The sequence below is a fragment of the Cheilinus undulatus genome, linkage group 7, assembly GCF_018320785.1.
Source record: "Cheilinus undulatus linkage group 7, ASM1832078v1, whole genome shotgun sequence".
NCBI classification, from domain to species: Eukaryota; Metazoa; Chordata; class Actinopteri; order Labriformes; family Labridae; genus Cheilinus; species Cheilinus undulatus.
Window position 1 is genome coordinate 25,684,686 of NC_054871.1, and position 19,173 is coordinate 25,703,858.

At 39.9% G+C, this 19,173-nt stretch overlaps 1 protein-coding gene across 2 annotated transcripts in view; it reads left to right on the top strand.

Moving 5' to 3' along the window:
- The window catches only part of ccdc50a (coiled-coil domain containing 50a), a 38,083-nt gene extending 20,193 nt beyond the window's left edge, over window positions 1-17,890 (top strand). For both annotated transcript variants that reach the window (XM_041791489.1, XM_041791488.1), the window contains exons 4-12: window positions 1,056-1,146; window positions 1,751-1,853; window positions 6,245-7,087; window positions 7,808-7,959; window positions 12,812-12,856; window positions 13,215-13,382; window positions 13,523-13,605; window positions 13,700-13,809; window positions 15,701-17,890. In XM_041791489.1, coding sequence (XP_041647423.1) covers window positions 1,781-1,853; window positions 6,245-7,087; window positions 7,808-7,959; window positions 12,812-12,856; window positions 13,215-13,382; window positions 13,523-13,605; window positions 13,700-13,809; window positions 15,701-15,720 — 1,494 coding nt within the window. In that variant the 5' untranslated portion in view covers window positions 1,056-1,146; window positions 1,751-1,780 and the 3' untranslated portion in view covers window positions 15,721-17,890. The remainder of the gene's footprint in view (window positions 1-1,055; window positions 1,147-1,750; window positions 1,854-6,244; window positions 7,088-7,807; window positions 7,960-12,811; window positions 12,857-13,214; window positions 13,383-13,522; window positions 13,606-13,699; window positions 13,810-15,700) is intronic.
- The last annotated feature ends 1,283 nt before the right edge of the window (window positions 17,891-19,173 follow it).

Sequence of the window (19,173 nt, forward strand, 5' to 3'; positions counted from 1 at the left end):
ATGTGGCTATGTTTTTTAGGTGAAAGAAGATTGTTTTAGTTAGCTAGGTGACATGCAGATCAAAGCAGAGGTGACTGTTGAAAATGATACCAGGTTGCAGGTGTGAGGAGAGAGATGGAGTCTAAGTGTCAATTTGGAAGCGGAAGCTATGAGCAGATTCATTGAGGGATTTGGCACCAATGATCATGATTTCTGATTTATTGTTAGTGAAAGGATGAAATGAGCAGAAACATACAAAAAATCAACCTATGAAATGAGCCTGGTGAGATGACCCACTCTGCACCCTACCGCCCAAGTATAGTATCATTCTGTTGGAAGTGCTGCTATAGTTATGTTCATCACCAATACCATGGATACAATCATTATTTTAACACAGGGAAGCAGGTTATTCTCATTTCATAGTTGAATCTATGGCCCTTGTTTATCAAACAGACAAAAATAATAAAAAAGACAAACTCTTCATTTTTTTATGTTTTGCATACATAGATTGTTCGCCTGTTTGACCTAAATTTTAATGAATTACATTTGAACACTTGTACTTTTCTGTAGCACTGTATAGCAATGCCTCCTTGCTCCTTCCCAAACACTTTGTATGGAGATTTCCCAGATGAATGTGAATATATCCATGCAATTGATTTATGAAACAGTCCATCTGGCATGTCAGGTTATGGAGGAACACAATCCCTAAAATGAAATAAACGTGGTTGTCAAAGGATTCCAGATGGGGCAGACTGGATGTAAAATATTTAAAATGGTAAATCTTGTGATTTTCAACATCTGGAACATGAAATTTGTGATCATCCTCTGCACCCAAAGTCGCATAACTTTCCCCGAACCTGACATGGCACTAGGACTGAGCACAGTGACTTGACAAATCACTGAAGGGTTGACTCTGTTGACAGCATCTTAGCCATTAGCTGCACCTTTTCTTGTTTAATCCCAGACATTGCCATTTTGAAACATTTTTACAGATTGTTTCATTAGCATGAATTGAAATGTTCCTAAGTTTTATTGTTTTCTCTATCCCCATGAAAATTGACCTATGGAAACATCAGTGAACGCCAAGATAATGAGATCGCCCAGGAGATTCAGGAAGAACTGGTCCGACAGGCAGAACAACAGAGGCAGCAGGAAGAGAAGGATGCGGTAAGACACACAAACCCTTACCCATAGGCATCCGTACAAATCAAGCACAGTGTAGGTTACATCCACCTATCATTGACTTGACTTCTGTCAGTATCAATGGACTTTGATGGGGCGGGCCATTTTACTTGAATCATCACCTCGTCAGTGCCTCCTTATTGTTATTAAGGAATGACAGCAAGAGTGACCTGATGTAGAAGTCTCAATCATAACAATAATGTCCTAAATAAATTGCAGAAAATTAATTATGTTATGTTTCAGTAGCAGGATTTTAAGATTTCATATTCTTAATGAAAACAGTTCCAAGTTCAGTGTTTTAATCCTATAAATCTTTCTAATGCTGTTGATAAATTTGTGAATAACTCAAGGGATAGTTCTTTCTTATTGCTCTGTAATTCTGTCTATGAAGGGTCTAATATACATGGTTACTTTTTTAGCAATAAGAAGTTTGATATGTCTAACACTGAAATCAGACATGTTTGAAACTGCACCAAGAAAAACTGCATCTCAAAACAAAGTGACATATTTATAATGTATCAGTACAAATAAAGGATTTTTCATTTCCATCTGGGTGCGATATGTTCACTTTGCGCTTGTTTATTTGTAGGCGATTGCTCGTAAGCTGCAGGAGAAGGAGATGAAAGAAGAAAGGAAGAGACAGAAGCAGCTGGAGGCAAACTTCGAGGAGGAGTACTTTGAGGATCATGGAGGTAGGGGGAGCACAACTGTCTCATATTAACATGTGGCTGAGTTTCTTCCTGTGTCTCTCCTTCATGAGTGTTTTTTTTTTTCTTTTTTTTTTTTTTTTTTTTTTTGCTTGTGTGAGGAGACATGAGAGACGATATGCCCTTTCTTCCCCTGACAGGGATATTTATCAGCTCTGCTTGTGTTGGGTTTTGCTTTTGATGCTGCAGAGCTCTGGAGATGGTTTCTGACATGACAAAGATTATGGAAGGTGTTGCTAAGCTCATGATTAGCCCTGAATGGAGGCTTACATGTTCCTGCTAAGAAATAATTTGTCATTTTAGTCTGTTTAAGGAGAAAGCACTGATGTTAATTAATAGGAGCTTCAACTTGAATTTTATTTCCTCTAGATTCTGCTTTGGAGATCAAATGAGTCCCTAGTTAGTGGGTGATGAATGTGAGGGGAAAATTATCCATATTTAACCACAGATATCAGTTTAACGTTTTTGTCATGTTACTTAACATATTGGTGAAAAACCAAGGATCCAATATAGAATCTGTTTCAGGTCTTTTTATGCACGGATGCTGCATGACTCACCCTACTGGAGGCCTGTTTATTTACCTCATAAGGGAAATATTTTCAAATTGTTCCACAGTTGACTAAACCCATGTGAGATTCACCTTAAGATCAGAGCTGATCTTGCACCATCACCATGTTGAAAAAAAAGCAGGTTCAGCGCAGGTCTCTTTTAGAGAAGGGCTATCAGAATGAGATATGTTGCTGTTGCTGAAATATATCAGCTTTCTGGCAGGAGTGTGGCCAGTTTAATGCACTTACAGCTCTTCAGCTAGAGGTGTGACACTGATGCTACAGGGGAAATATATTTCACACTGCTCTTTTTTACATTCCCTCCTGACTCATAAAACCTCATCTTTTCTCTGCAGCTGTTGACCATGTGCTGGATCTAATCTGACAGATTGACGCCTTGTTTTATGGCTTTTGATTTTATTTTGGAGAGGGAACAAGTTCTGAGAAGAGGGAAATCATTTTAAGCACACTCCTACTCTCAGTGCACTGATATATAAACTGTGAGGGTTACTCAATGTCTGCTTACAAGAAACATCTTATTTTATTCCACTCCTTTTATTCTTTAAGTAGGTGTGTAAGCCAAACATAGCCTGCAAAACACCACAAAGGAAAGGGATAGAGGCGTGGTTTAAAGCACAGAGTAGTGTCTGTGTCTACACTTTGTTGATACAAACAGCCCTTACGAAAGGTTTTCAGCCTTCAGTAAACCTGCCCTGTTGTGTCCGTACAGATTACCAGCTGCCCTGGTGCTTTGCCTCTTTCTTAAGGTCTCGCTTATTACAGGGGTTTGGAATAAAGCTGCAGTACCTCCTTGCTACTACTCAGGCCTGCTGTGTGAGCACTATTTTCCTGCTTGTTGCATAATCTTTCAGTTTTAACATCCTGCATAGTGTGTGAATGTACATATAGTAGTAGAAATGATTCAGCTGCTGTCGTATTGTGAATCTAATACTTGAAAACCAGGCATCAGAGTGAGTAATCACACACAGAGGTGTTTCTCTGTTGAGACTCACTGTGCTTATGTGTGGATAGTATTCTAAACGCTGTTACATTTCCATCCCACCAGTTTTTACATCCCTCTCACACGCGTTCTTACTCTCATCAGGCCATGTAATTGGCTGCTCCTCTCAGGAAATGAGGGTGCTTCTGGCTGTGATTTTCATAATCCAGTGGATTACAGCTGACAACAGCCAACAGCGTGGGGGCAGAACCTGTCTCTGCTCAACAAATACATGACAGGGTAAAAAACTGGGAAGGTGTATTTAAAAAATGAGACAGGAAGGAGGAAAGCAAATGTGAAACTAACCCGGTCACTCTCAGCAGGTACCAGTCTTTGAACCTTCCATTTTTTTTGAAAGTTTGAATGTCAACAAAGCTCTGTCAAATAGACACCAAGCAGTTAGTTAGATAAGTGGAATTCCATTGAGCTGACTCTCAGCACATGGAGTGTTGGCCCCCTCTTTATCCCTCCTCAGGGTGCTTTTCTACTTGTTTGTTTTTGTTCAAACTTTAGTAAGGAGCAGGCCAACTAGCAGCAAAACAGATCCTTGCAGATTAACGTGTTTTTCTTGATTTCATGTTCATTTTTCCCTTTTAAGGCAATGGCACTGGCTGTTTACATGATGCCTATCCATCAAACAAATGCAGCATTTGAAAGTGTTTTGGTTTTTTGTGCTATACAGATTTTTTGAATCATCTTTGTCTTCAAACTAATGTAACAGTAACTAATAATAACTAAAAATAATCAAAACAGACATTTGTAATTCTCTCTCGACTAATGGACCATCCACTTAAAAACACACTACTGACTGTAAAGTCACCTGACAGGCAGCCAGGTGTCACATGGCATGTAGCCTGCAGAAAACCAAAATAATTTGTCATGTGACACTGCCCCATCCAGTCTGCTAAACAGGACCGCCATGAAGGGACTCAAACACAGAGCTGACAATGCAATGCAAGGACTATGGTGCAGCACCATAGTCTCATCTATTTTTGCCATAGATCAACAGAAGAATCTGTACGTTTGTTGTGCCGAACTAAATGCCCATGCATTATCAGTTTTCCTCGCTGCTCGTGGCTGCACGCATGTCCCGTTGTTCTCTCTCTCTCCTGCATGTGCAGGCAGGGTAGCAGTAACCTTGCAAAGTAGATGGATTCGCCCTTTTCCATGCTTCTCACTGGTGAATCCATCTTGCGAAGCTCCCATCTGAACCGTTTGGGCCTGGTTAGAAAGTGACAGGACCAATCAGCATCGAGGGGCAGTACTTTCGGGCGCAGCAGAGTCGTGACATAAGCAAGCAGCAACAAGAGGCCGGTGCAATTATGGCAGAAGACATTAGCGTGGATGCTGCTAAAGCATAGGTTTTATCAGAACTTGATGACATTTCTTTGTTAAAAGAAGAAAAAAGAATAGCAGTAAGTTGTTTTCTTTTCAAAAACGACCAAAGTCATGTACTGACATGTCAGTAGTTGCCGTTATGTAGTTCTTTATGGAGTTTAGCCTAGTCGGTAGGGGCGCAGGCGCAGCTTGTTAAGTCACGTGTTTTGTTGCTCTGATTGGCTAGTAAAGATGTGGCAGACAGAACATTCATCCAATCAACCTCCAAGTTTTTTTTCAAAGGCTCTGCCCTTTCCCAAACTCTGTGTATTGAAGGTTGTCCAGATGGATGTGTGTAACAAATCCATCTGGCGTGTCAGGTTAGGGTAGCAGTAGATCGATGCGTAATTTGGTGAACAATTGTGTAAATTTCTTATTTTAAATAATTAAACCTCAGCATGTGACATGATGACTAGGACTGATCTATAATCATGGAATATCAGTCAGTATTGATGATTATCAGATACAAAACATGATTAAAAAAAAAAAAAACTCTTTGTACAGCTCATCACTGTCCCGCTGTAAGGGATGATGGTAATGTAAAAAAACAGAGCTGATGCTGGTATCAGTGTTAAAATAACTGTTTAGCCAGTGGTCGATACTGATGTTGAAGTGGGTTTTTTTTGTCATGCCTTCTTTTGGTGTTAGATTTTAGACATTTTCTCTTGTGTTTGATCATGAAAACAGATGAGGGTTTCTCCAACAGAGCACATCTGCCAAATTATAAATCTCCTTTGTGATTCAGCTGTTAGATGTGGTTGATGCCAGCTTTAAATTGATATGAAACAACAGATAAACATCTGCTACTGGCATTGGTTTATGCCCACATTTTTAGCCAGTGGGCGATGTCTGTCAAAAGGGATAGTACTGGCCAAAAATTATGTTAAACTGATGCATCTGTGTATCCCTATTTGCAGTATTTGAACTCTGTTTTTTGTCCGGTCCATTACCTGCTCACCTTGCGTCTGCACCCCTGCTCTGACACATCCGAAACCTCTAATTCTCTACCTGTCTGTACACCTCTCTCCTTCAGCCGCTTATGTCAAACAAGAGAAGCCAAAAGCAAATAACCTCCGATTGTTAAAACAGGGTATTGAAATATATGGTTAAATTGTCCATATTTGTATAGATTTTAAATTGTATTTTGAAATATTGTTACATTGCTACTCAAACACTTCTATCTACTTTCTTAACTTTGAGTTACATCATAACCCTACATGTAGACATTTTGGGTACATCTCTACTCTCTTTCTATGTGATATACTTTTTCTTGACACATTTTTCACAGAGGTGACATCTAACCCATTTCTCACTAACCATCTCAGCTTTTTAAAATTTCTGTCTGTTATTCCCCTGTTTCCATGTTATCATCATCATCATCATCATCATCTTCATTGTGTCTCCATGCCACCCTCCTCTCATCCTTGCTGCTTCATCTCCACCCCTCTCAGCTGCAAGACGACCTCTCGACTTGGACAAACCCAGCCGCTACAAATCCCCTGGACAATATGACACATATGCTCCAGTGAGCTCACACCGGGAGTACTCCCCTGATTACAGCTCCACAGAGCCCAAAAGAAGCAGGTATCCAAAACAGGACCCAGCAGCACCCCACAGCCGCTCCAGATACCCCGAGCACTATCCCGGGGCGGAAGGAGGCCGAAGCAGGCATGCAGATCCATACCCAGAGCACCTTCTGCCCTCCAGGGGAAAGCATTGGGACAGGTACCCAGATTATGAGCCTATAGAGAGTGAGAGAGAGAGAGTGGTTAGGAGGAAGGAGAGACCAGACAGGCCCCCTCCACCACAGAGCCAAATAGAAAGAGACAAGGGAGAGAGGGACCGGCATCGAGACAGAGACAGGGGCAGAGATGTGGAATGGGAGAGGCACATGGGAAGAGATCACCGGAGAGACAGGGAGCAGGACTTAAGATCAGAAAGAAGAGAGCGGGAAAGATCGAGAGATAGAGGACATAGTGGAGACAGACAGAGAGAGAGAGACAGGCAAAGACAGAAAGACAGAGAGAGACGAGCGAGGACCAGGAGCATGGAGAGAGGACTGGAAGAGGAGCCTGGGCACAGCAGGGACTGGCCCAGAGTGGCCAGGGCATCCTGGGAGGAGGAGGGGGATGATGCTGAGAGGGAGAGGAGGGCCAGGGGCCGGCCAAGGGTCCACTCGGGCCCCGAAGAGGTGTTCGATGAGCTCAGGGGTGACTCCAGGGAGTTGTGGGACCCTCGCGTGGGGGAAGGTCCCAGCAGGGAGCACACCAATACTCACCCCAGCGGAGACACAGGTACCACCCTGGGCCCCTCTCCGGGCCCTGCTGGGTGTGGTGTGCTGGAGTTGTATTTTTGCTGAGACAATCTCAGGTGGTGGGTTGATCTAACATTACAATCACTAATGAAGACACTAATTCTCTGTTCTCATGAGAATGACTTGAATTTCCCAGTCATTTCTGAAGTGATTCACATTTGAATGGTTTGAAGTGATTGAATTTTTTGCTGTTGTGCTTTTGGGTTTTTTCCTTTCTTGCAATTTCTTCTGGGTTTTTGCATAAATATTGGCTGTGCTGAGTGAATTTTGTGCTGTGATTTCTTAGTCGAATAGTTCCATGTGTTTTAATTTTGGTATTTATAAAGGGGTTCAGGGCCACTGTGCTGGACACATCAACTTATCCCAAAGCTGTTAAAAGGCATAAAGAAAAAAGTCATAAACACCAGTGAAGACGCCCTGAAGCCCTTTTAAGTGATATATGGCTTTAATTCAACTATGATTGTATAATTGTACTTGTAGTATCGAAATTTTACCCCTTAAGGTTATAAAAATATTGTTATTCAATTTAAGCATTCATCAGATAAATAATCAAGAATAATTCCAATCAGACAAAATGTAACAGTCCCCTGAAGATGATTTTCAGAATTTTCTAATGGCTCATGGACTCAACAATCTAACTAATGAAATGACACACTGATAGCTCTTATCTATTGTTAACATAACGCATCTCTATCAACAGGTCGTATTGTGCATCGAGGGAGTGGAGCTGTAGTAGCAGAAACCGAGTATGGACTGAGTGAAGCCACTAAAGGGCTGACAAAACTCGATCTTCGTGAGCAGGAGCTGAAGGACATGGAGGTGGCCAGGATGCTGCAGGAGGAGGAAATCAAGGTGAAAGAAGAGGCCAGAGAAGTCTTAGATATAGTTTACAGTTTTTATGAGCAGATATATATCAAATGTAAAAGAGAAGACAGATTGACAGGATAGTATGTTGTAGTTAGTCTCCTATATCAACTATATTTAACAGCTCTTCACCCATTAAAGGTGCAGTGTGTAAAACTGGAAATACTAGCGACATCTAACAGACTCAATTATGTTGGTAATCATGGTAAGCAGTGAAATTAAAAGAACACCCATCTATTATTTGTTCCCTTCTGTGGTACTGTTCAAACATGCAAGATGCAAAAATCCAACATGTTTGAATCTGTGGATGGTATCCTCCATATGTATGAATAGAAGGCTTATCCAAAATATAAACAATTTTATATATATTTAGTTGATTAATCATGTGGATATTATGTTTACCGAGTGTAAAATATTGTACCGAGGGCTAGATATTGCCCATATCACACACTGTACCTTTAAGCTGCTGAGTTTTTCAAAGTGATCCAGAAATGTCTTATTTTGCATGCAAAAGATGGTTTTAATTTCCTTATCATTTTAGTCTTCAGTAGGGCTGAATGATTTGGGAAAATAATCAAATTGCAAATTTTTTAACCCAATATTGCGATTGCGATTTAATATAAGATTATTTCTTAAGTTTCTCATCTCATGTATTTTCCAAAAAACAAGCAATAATTCATTCCATACTATAACCAGCACAATATTAGATTAAACTAGGACTGAACACTTTAATATCAAATATCTAATTGTGATGATTTCAACTCATTTTTTAAAATTGGATATGAACTGTTGTATTATTGTATAAGGGCGCACTCACATTAGGCCATCCGTACTGTGCCGTAGTCTAACCATGCTGAAGCCCATTTGACCCCCTCCCCTGTCCCCCCTTTGGCCCACACTCACACTGCTCCACACATCCAGGCCTGGACACTGATACGTCACGCGCTGAGGTCATCACACGAAGCGTCCACCGTTGATGAACATAGACGTGTTGATGGCTCAGTATAAGTATTGTTTTTTAGGCTGTAAAATAGCAACAAATTTATACAATATCTGATCTGACACCAGAGTTATTCCAGCTGACCTAGGATCAGTAGGTACATTAACTATAAAGAGCATGGTGAGGAGAGAGAGAGAGAGAGAGAGAGAGAGAGAAAGAGAGAAAGAGAAAGAGAGAGAGAGAAAGAGAGAGAGAGAGAGAGAGAGAGAGAGGTGTGAAGAAGTATTTGCCCCCTTTCTGATTCCTGAGTTTTTTGCATATTTATCACACTTACATGTTTCGGATCATCAAACCAATTTTTTGATTTCACAAAGACAACCCAAGTAAATAGAAAATGCAGTGTTTGAAGATTATTTAATTTTTTAAGGGTGGGTCCAAACCTCTCTGGCCCTGTGTGAAAAAGTAATTGCCCCTCTTGTTAAATCATGAGTTAACTGTGATTAACCACAGTTTTTGGAAAGGTGAGTGCAATTTCACTGGCCACACCCCGGCCTGATTACCGCCAGATTTGTTGAATCAAAAAATCACTTAAATAGAAACTGTCAGACAAAATGAAGTAGGCTAAAGATCTCAGACAGAAACACATCATGCCACGAGCCTAAGAAATTCAAGAACAAATGAAAAACAAAGTGATGGAAATCTATCAGTCTGGAAAGGTTACAAAGCCATTTCCAAGGCTTTGGGACTCCAGCAAACCACAGTCAGAGCCATTATCCACAAATGGAGAAAACTGGGAACAGGGGTGAACCTTCCCAGGAGTGGTCGGCCAACCAAAGTCACTCTGAGAGTGCAACCACAACTCATCCAGGAGGTCACAAAAGGACCTCAAAAGACATCTGAAGACCTGTAGGCCTCACTGGCCTCAGTTAAGGTCAGAGTTCATGACTCAACCATAAGAAAGACACTGGGCAAAAATGGGATCCATGGGAGAGTTCCAAGGCCAAAACCACAGCTGACAAAAAAGAGCAGAAAGACTTGTATCACATTTTTCAAGAAACATCTTGATGATCCCCAAGACTTTTGGAGAAATATTCTGTTGACTGACGAGACAAAAGTTGAACTTTTTTGAAGGTTTGAGTCCTGTTACATCGGGCGTAAAAATAACACAGCATTTGATAAAAAGAGCATCATGCCAACAGTCAAACATGGGGGTGTCTGTGTGATGGTCTGGGGCTGCTTTGCTGCTTCAGGACCTGGACCACTTGCTGGGATTGATGGAACAATGAATTCTGCTGTCTACCAGAAAATCCTGAAGGCGAACGTCTGGTCATCAGTATGTGCCCTCAAGCTCATGCGCTCTTGGGTTATGCAGCAGGACAATGATCCAAAATACACCTGCAAGTCCACCTCTCAATGGCTCAAAAAAACTAAATTAAGGTTTTGGAGTGGCCCAGTCAGGGTCCAGATTTAAATCCAACTGAGATGCTGTGGTGTGACCTTAAACGGCAGTTCATGCTGGAAAACCCTCCAATATGGCTAAGTTAAAGCAATTCTGTGACGAAGAGTGGGTCAAAATTCCTCTACAGTGATGAGAAACACCCATCACCTGTTATTGCAAATGCTTGATTTCAGTTATTGCTGCCAAGTGTGGCATAACCAGTTATTAGGTTAGGGGGCAATTACTTTTTCACACAGGGCCAGATAGGTTTGGACCCCCCCCCCCCTTAAAAACTTAAATAATCATACAAACACTGCATTTTCTTTTTACTTGGGTTGTCTTTGTGAAATCAAAAAATTGGTTTGATGATCCGAAACATTTAAGTGTGATAAATATGCAAAAAAGCCTCAGGAATCAAAAAGGGGGCTATACTTTTTCACACCACTGTAATCTGGAGCCTGATCAGAGTTCCAAGCACTTCTGATGAATGAAACCCGGACTTTTTCACTCGTATGAGCCCCTACAGCAGCTCTTCTGTGTGTCAATATACTATCTGAATCCCCATGGAATTCTTTTATGCGCCATGAACTGAGCCTTTTCTCTGCGTTTGGATGCCTTTCAGTGCTGCACCAAACAAGCTCTCATGTCACAGGACAGCCTGTGTCCAGAGCAGGATTAAATGATCAGATAAAATTTTTTTAACAGTGATGAGAGCAATTTTAACCATCTGATGAGATCGGGAGGTGAATGTGCCTCAGGATTGATAAACGATGTCCCGTCCAAATGTTAGCGATCAAGACCACAGTTTCACTTCTTGGTGACATGAAATAGAATTAGAGGTAAGTTATTTCAGTGGATGATAGTTTGGCATTATGATTTTATAATAAGAGAGGTTAAATCACCCATGTAATTACCCTGGCACAAACTTGTCCGCGTAATTGGCACTCTCCTTTACAAACGGAGGATGAAAGGTGTTTGTTATCCTGTGAGCTGCTGTTTGTGACTCAATTAAGGGAAGAAGCTTTATTTCACAAACCAAAAATCCTCCACAGTGGTTAAAGTCCTGACTTTGCTCGAAACTGGTCAGAAATGTGGACTGGACTGGGATCCATTAGAACGAGGTCGTAGTAAAGCTGTGTGAAGATTAATTCTTCAGCTCTTATAAAGTCCTTGTAACTTGTTGAAATTCAGTGAAACAAAATAGTTCTCTCTATCTTTCTAGAAAAAATCCCGCTGTCTCTAACATGCAGCTGCTGTGCTCTCTGTGCTCTGAAGCGGGTCCCTCTGTTGTTACTTCATGTTATGTCACATTCCTGCGCTTGTGCCCCTTCATTTGCATCCATGCCGTGCCTAGGCCCACCTCGTCCTTCCATGCCGGGGCTGTGAAGAGTGCTGTGCCGACGCACGGAACGATTGCATTCACACTAGCCAAACGTACCAGACTTTAGGCTGAAATGGGCCCAGGCACAGTATGGATGGCCTAGTGTGAGTGCGCCCTTATTCTCATATTTAATAAGAAAAAAATACAGAAATGAAGAAAATAGGATTCATTTTGGTACACTATTCTAAAAATATGCCGCTAATGATTGCATGATATGTAATGCATAATGTCTCTGCTGCAAAAAAGTCTCAAACTGGTATTTTGACACATATTTCAGGTTAAAGAAATATTGCACCTTCTGCGATTTGAAAATTGCAGCAGGCCATATTGCGATTTAATCTAATTTGCAATAATTGTCCAGCCTTAGTCTTCAGTAATCCATCAAGCAAGTTAAAAAAAAAATCTAATTACACAGTTCCAATTAATTGCATCTATGAATAAGTAGGACTGCATTACAGGCAGACTTATAATTCTGTTTGTATATTGTTAATACTTAAATATTTGGATATATGGCTATATTTAGCCAAACTTTGCTCATGGTTTTGTCTCTGCCTCTTTTGTGGTGTTTTGTTTTTATTCTGAAAGTTTCATTGTCATTTGTCATGAACAAGTTTCCTTACTTGCAAACCCACGTGCAGGAAGCTTCTTGGTAGCGACATCATAAATGTTATAAACAAAAGAACCTTTGCAAGGTTTTAAAGGAGAGACGCAGTAAACTTTTAAACAGGGTGTCTTCACGTCAGAAGATGAATTCAGCATTTTTGAATGTAGTACTGCAGCATGACTCTGAAGGTGAATGTGCTTGTCTGTGTGTGTCTGTTAGTGTGAACGCACTCTGGAGAAGTGCAATTAATTTGCTTTTAAAAAATTGGCACATTATGTTTGTGTGATTAATTAATCAAAATGAATGAGTTATTTCAACAGCACTAATATAAATACCTCCTAATGTTTGCACAGTGAATGACTTTAAGCCTAAATGTCAGAAAATATACAGACCTTCATGTCATTTCCTTTGTTATATAATGGCAGGATAGGAAGTCCCTTTTTGGGGAAAATGTGACTTTTTGTCTTCTTGTTTTAGGCGAGCAAGATGCATGTGCGTGCAGCACAAGTGGCACAGGACGAGGTAAGAGGGGATGAAGTCTGGAAAATGTTCTTATGCTGCCTGTTCTCTTTTTATTTCCTTTCACTTTCTGGGTTCATCTTGTTACCTCAGCATTTATTGTCTTTTAACCCTAAGTATTAATTATAAACTAGGATAAAATATCTACTGTATAAGCAGTATCATAACAATTATCTTTAGAGGAAATCAGGGGTGTTAACACAGATTTTTGGAAGACTATTTTAAAATCAAAGTTAAAATACTGCCAACATTTATAGCATATAATCATTATAATCACGTAGAAGAACTGAGTTGTTGCCCACACATCAGATCACATAGGCTATGTAGGTCGTTCTTCATTCGATATGTCTCACTCTGACAGGAAATGGCCCGCTTGCTGATGGAACAAGAGAAAAAGGAGTACAGAAAGAATCGAGAGCTAGAGAAGGAAAAAGAGAGAGAACGGGAAAAGGAGAAGGAGCGAGAGAGGGAGAAGTTGGCCATGGAGAGGATGGCGATGGAAAGATGGCGCCTGGAGGGAGACCACAGGGTAATTTTCAAAAAAAAAAAAAAAAAGCTAAACTGTGCCAAGGCTCAAGACTGAAATATTTTTGCAGCAAATGTCTTTATTACAAACCTTATGTGTATTTCTACAGCAGTACTAGAACTAAGAATTTTGTTGGTTTGCAGCCAAGTTCAGAAGAAGTTGTCCGACCTAGAACGCGGGAGGAGTATGATTACCAGAAGCAGAGGAACCACAACAAGCCTACTAGGTACGTTACTCCTCAAAACCAAATATTTACAGTCAGGATGTAAACCTTTGCCATTTCATTAATTTTGTCTCTCTTTGATTTATTTTGTGGTCAGGCCTCCACAGCCTCGTGCACATGACTATGAGAATGTGAACTCTGGCTATGGCTATTCAGACCATCCTGTTCCTCCCCGAGCTCCTACCAGACCAGACGCTGCTTACAAAGGTGGGATCTCTGTGATTCTGAAACTATAGTGACCAAAGACAAAATATCTTGTAGTTCAGTGTGGCTTTTTTCCTCTCATAGATCTACACACAGTTCCCCATCATGACAAAGTGAAAGCAGACTTTTAGAAAAGTTTGCAAATTTATGAAAAATAAAAAAGCTGAAATATAACATTGGCATGGGTATGTAGATCCTTTTTAAAACACTTGAAATGTATGACTAGGGATGTGCAATACTGGATTTTTGTTAGTAGTTGTTATGTCAATATTCACAAATTATTTTTTAGCTGATACCAATATTAACTGATACAGATAAATAAAAGTAGTTCACTCCTAAAATTTCAAAAGAATCACTGCAGCAAATGGCAACACAAAAGGCAGCCTGAATTTTCTCCTCTGTCCACTCCTTCTCAAGGTCTAAATTAATTAGTTCTCATCCTGACTAGAGACGGAGCATGAGGCTAGAGGTAGAGGGCAGACAAGGTCCCCCTAAAATCTGACTGACCGCCCCAACAGTCTTAACAATGATTGGCTGTTAACTTCATGAGCCATTAATGCGGGGCTGTGATTTAGGCTATATTTAAGGTTTATTTTCTCACTAAGCGTATTGTTAAGTTATCATTTGGTTTTAGAGATGTTACAAACATTTAATATATTGTGCTTCAAGTTTTTTTGCCTTTCCACTACACTATCAACCTCTGAAGCATCAAAAATGATCCATAATCTGTCTAGGTCAACCCCCACAGTTCGGGCTGCATGTGATCAGTGGATCAGTCCACCATATAAGCAGGAAGTAAATCCAGTCTCTAAAAATAGATTTTTATAAGTTGAGATTTTTATGGGCTTTCATTGCATGGTTATGTTTTAATGTTTTATTTTACAAAACTTGATTCATCATACTGTGTCTGCACTTACCATTTAGCCAAGAGCCATGTACATGGCATGAAAAAGCTCAAATGCATGGTCAGAGTTCAGCAAAGTGGCTGGTATTATATGAGAAGACACACTGGTCACTAGTCAGGGCTGAACAGTTGTACCAATAATTATTTAAAAAAAATAAAAACCTTAAAAAAAATAGATATTCAATCTTATCTGATCTTAAGACTCTTCACAAAGAGGCCTGGTCTAGACCGTACTCTTTGGTGTATTATTACAACGACCCAACGCTAATCACCATAAGCTCAGCACTAGCAATTTTAGAATAAAGTAGTTGATATTAAGTGAGATTTGTGCTTAAATGCAAGTAATGTGTACAAAAACAGCCTTAAGTGTATTTATTATTTTTGTGAAACATTGTACACTTCAAACACCTCCAGGGTTGGTAGGGGGCTCCCTGTCTCTGGTGCTGTTATTTTGAGGATCACAGGCTTAAAAGTTTGGGAACTCCTGCTCTAGGCAACTATCTATACTTGATGTTCTACCTTTTACTGATAGTTAAGGCTAATGAATGATTTTACCACTGATATGTACAATAGATATATTGATAATGAATACTGGCAGAAAGCTGATATCTGCTGATACAGATAGCATTCTGATAATGATGTGCCTCCCTAAAAATAACTGCTACTTTTTCTGCACCTTTCTGTTGAAACAGTAATAGTACCTATCCAACCCTAATGAATGGCACTAGACTCACTGCAGTGGGATAATTGGTTGAAAGAATCTTCACTTCCCTTTCAAAGTGGTATTAGTGCAAACACAAAACATGCCTTATTCTGAACTGAACGGCTCCTCTCTGTCAGCCATCATTTATGTATATAAAAGGGAGCCAGCTTGACCCTAAAAAAGTTCAGTGCAGCAGCACCTCAACAACAACGTAACTTTAAATTGGATGTGTGATGTATCAAGCTGCTGATGGATCATTTGTCTTTTCTTTTTTTTGTCTTTTCTAGGTGCCTATTACAGGCGGTGACTCAGGCTCTCTGCCAAGTCCAGACATGCTGTCAGTCCTCCTTCGTCCTCCGTCTTTAATTTATCTTTTTGTTTTCAACCATTCACACTCTGTTGACCAAAAGCCTTGGGACAATCTAATGAGTTGGATGTTTTTTTTGTTCCTTACCCTCCAAAGTTGGCCCAGAGTTCAACAAGTGGTGCTGGAACCACAATCAACCTTTTTTTTTTATTTTGTTGTACATGATGATTTAATATAAAAATTTCTTTAAACTGACACCACATAAAAAGCCAAAATAGCAGCCCTGTGACATAATCTCCCATGATTCTTAGCTGTTAAAATGGAGGATTCGGCTCCTCACCTACTGTGGTTGTGTGCTGATGTTCGTCCCATGTGTGGACCATGCCATCACAAGGGCTTAAGGCCTCTGCTGGAAACAACTATGTGCAATCTCAATAATCCTCGTGACTTCTTCATGGGATGTGCCTGTCTGCTCCATCATGGCTGCCAAAGTGTCTTACATTGCAACATGGCAGCTGCTTTGTTACACCCATGCGCCCTGCAGTTCTGCTCTCTTTCTCACTCTGCCATCAGCAGGGGGATGCATTTCTGTTTCTTTATCCAGAGAAGACAAAAAATAAGCCTTTATCAACATGCTGGTAGTTTTTGACACCTTTTTCCAGTGCAGAGGAGGCGGAGCTTTGTGATGATCCATGGGTTTTTTATTGGCTGTAGGCTGTCTTTTTTGTTTTCTTTTTACTTGTGAGGAGATTGTTTTAACCCATCACCCTTAAACTGAAGTGGATGGATGATACTGTGTTGAACTCACTGTTTTTATGTGCATGCTTACTGAAAGTGTACAACTGTGTACATGCATTTCAGCTCTGTATCAAGGCTCCCTTTTTTGGCGTCAAAAAGGGCTACAGCCATAGAAAGCCAAAACTCCTTTCCTAGTGAATGAAGTTAATGTTACCTTATTCTGCTGTACAATATATCACTTTTCTGCAACTTTTTCATATCATTTACAAACCAAGTCTTGGCCTATAAATAGACACTTTTCAAATGAAATGCATGTACATTGCTTGTCTGTTGTCAAATCTGAATTCATGCTTGTGCTTATGGCTCAAATGTAGTCTTATTGATTTATTTAAATGTAAATATACATGTTTTTAAGTTTTTTTGTACTCATGCTACCAAATATCATTCCTCGTCATGGAAATCCAAAAGTCTTTCTTTCATCCCTTCTTATGTCCATTCTTTGTTCAGAAAAAGGGAGCCATATAAATATATATATTTTTTTTATACCACATTTTCCCATTGTTCCTTTAATTTCCATTCCCCAAAGCTTTCCTGCTGTCACTTCCAGTCCTCTTCTCTTTGTCTCAAACTCAACAGCAGACATCACTTCCTGCCTGCAGAAAAAGCAAACACTCTCACAATAGAAGAGCAATCTGGATGGAGGAAAGTCATTCATGGGGTCAGCTATAAAACTTCACTTCTTAAAGGACTTTTACTGCTCTGGTATCTATTATTTTTGTTCATATTGAATAAGGATGAAAAGGAAAATAGAGAAGCACATTCATCTTCAAATGGATTCAATCTTGCTGCATTCAGGTTCTTATGTTGTATAAATATTGCTGAAATCAGCTCCTAGAATAATTCCCTTCCTGTTTGGAGTTCTGAAAATGTTCACTTTTCTTAACCTAGGTGTGAGATGTTTGTGCTGCTGAGGACGGGCATGCAGAATTAGAATACGGCGTGCTAAATGCCAGACAGATTGAGATTTGTGCCAATGTTTTTAGTGTTTTCAGGGACTTAAAAATGGGAAAAGCTTAAAGTAGTTGTGAATGTGGCAGAGCTACCACACCCAAGAAGTGGGATTTATAATTTATTCTTTGGTGGGAGCACCACCTTGTGGACATGGTGACAATTGCCTGGCAAACAAGTATCAAGCATCTTTGTGTATTTGTGGATGTTGTGCATCAGACGTTACTTTGGAATTGAGTGTTGTCTTCATCAAACATCTAGTGTTATTTTTTTTAATGCCAGGGCTTGTATGCAATCGACCAATCATGAATCAACACATACTGTACATGTATGTGTTGGCACTTGCTGTAACAGAACTTTTTTTAAGTAAAATGAATTAAGTTGCTTTTACCTATTGCATCTCAAAATGTAATAAAATGTATCAGCATTTCACCTGAGTGGGAGTATATTTATTAAAGTCACATGATGCTGCACAGTCATTAGAATCAAACTAGTGTGGGAGATCCCTGTTCAAACATTGATTAATGTTACTTTAAGTAGTATCTTAAGCAGTGTGAAGATATACTCTTGCCACAAAGGGGATTCACACTTGTACAACAGGCTTCAAACTTCCTTACACATAAAAAAGTCAAAGACAGTAAATTTGGGTTATCTTTAGCTCCTTTTCTCCCTCCAGCTTGTGACCTGCTGACACTTATCCCCTTGGGAAAAGAAACAAACATTGACATTTTGCTATGTCTCACGTTCCGTTTATTTTGAATGTTACATAATGCACTGCTCACCTGATGGACACCTATTAATCTTTACATCTGAACACCAGCAAATGAAAATAAGTGTTTGAATTACATGATGATCCTCACCTGTATGCACACAAAAACTCCTTACTTAGTATTCATTTCTCATGTTTATTTTGTAGAAACATGCACAAGCTTACATACAGTACACACAGTTGTAGCATCTATGTCTAAATGGGATTTTATATTGACAAAAAAAATGGTCATTTTATTTCTCACTGCACCTTAACCCTCACACCTCTTTGCTTTGTGCAATCATTTCCTTGTGTGAATGTCGGGAACTCTTTTATTGGCTGCATTTTTTAATAAATCATGCCACAAAGTAGAGAGTTACACCCATCATCTGACAATGGCTGAGTGGAGCTGGTTCACCAACATACCTGACATAGTGATGCTTCGTCTGCATGTGGTAACACCGCTGCCATGCCCTCAGTGGGATATGTCAAAACCAAACTACTGCAGGATACTCCTTGGAAATAACATGTAACAAAGCTGCTACTGCTGCTGTGAAAAAAAAAAAGTTTCAAATCAGACTGGAGAGCTTTTAGTTACCTGATGAATCATCTGGTGTTAAGATGAGACTCTTTATAGATATGTTTTTGTTTGTTTGTTTGTTTGTTTGTTTGTTTGTTTTAAAAGGTTATGAAGTACCAGCAGCAGCTGCCTTTTCATTTCCAGTGCTGTCTGATCAGAAACTTACCATTTCTGCAATTTTGATGCAGTTTTTTTCCGGCTTATATCAATTTTGTTTCTTTATTTCCCCTCCCTTAAACATGTTGTTCCTTAAAGAACCCCAATTAATCCATTGGGCCTTGCATGAAAATTACACACACGACCAGAAACAATGACTGAAATTTCTTAGCAAATTCCCAGGCAAAGTTTCCAGCTGAGTGGGCAACAGAAAAGCTGTCAG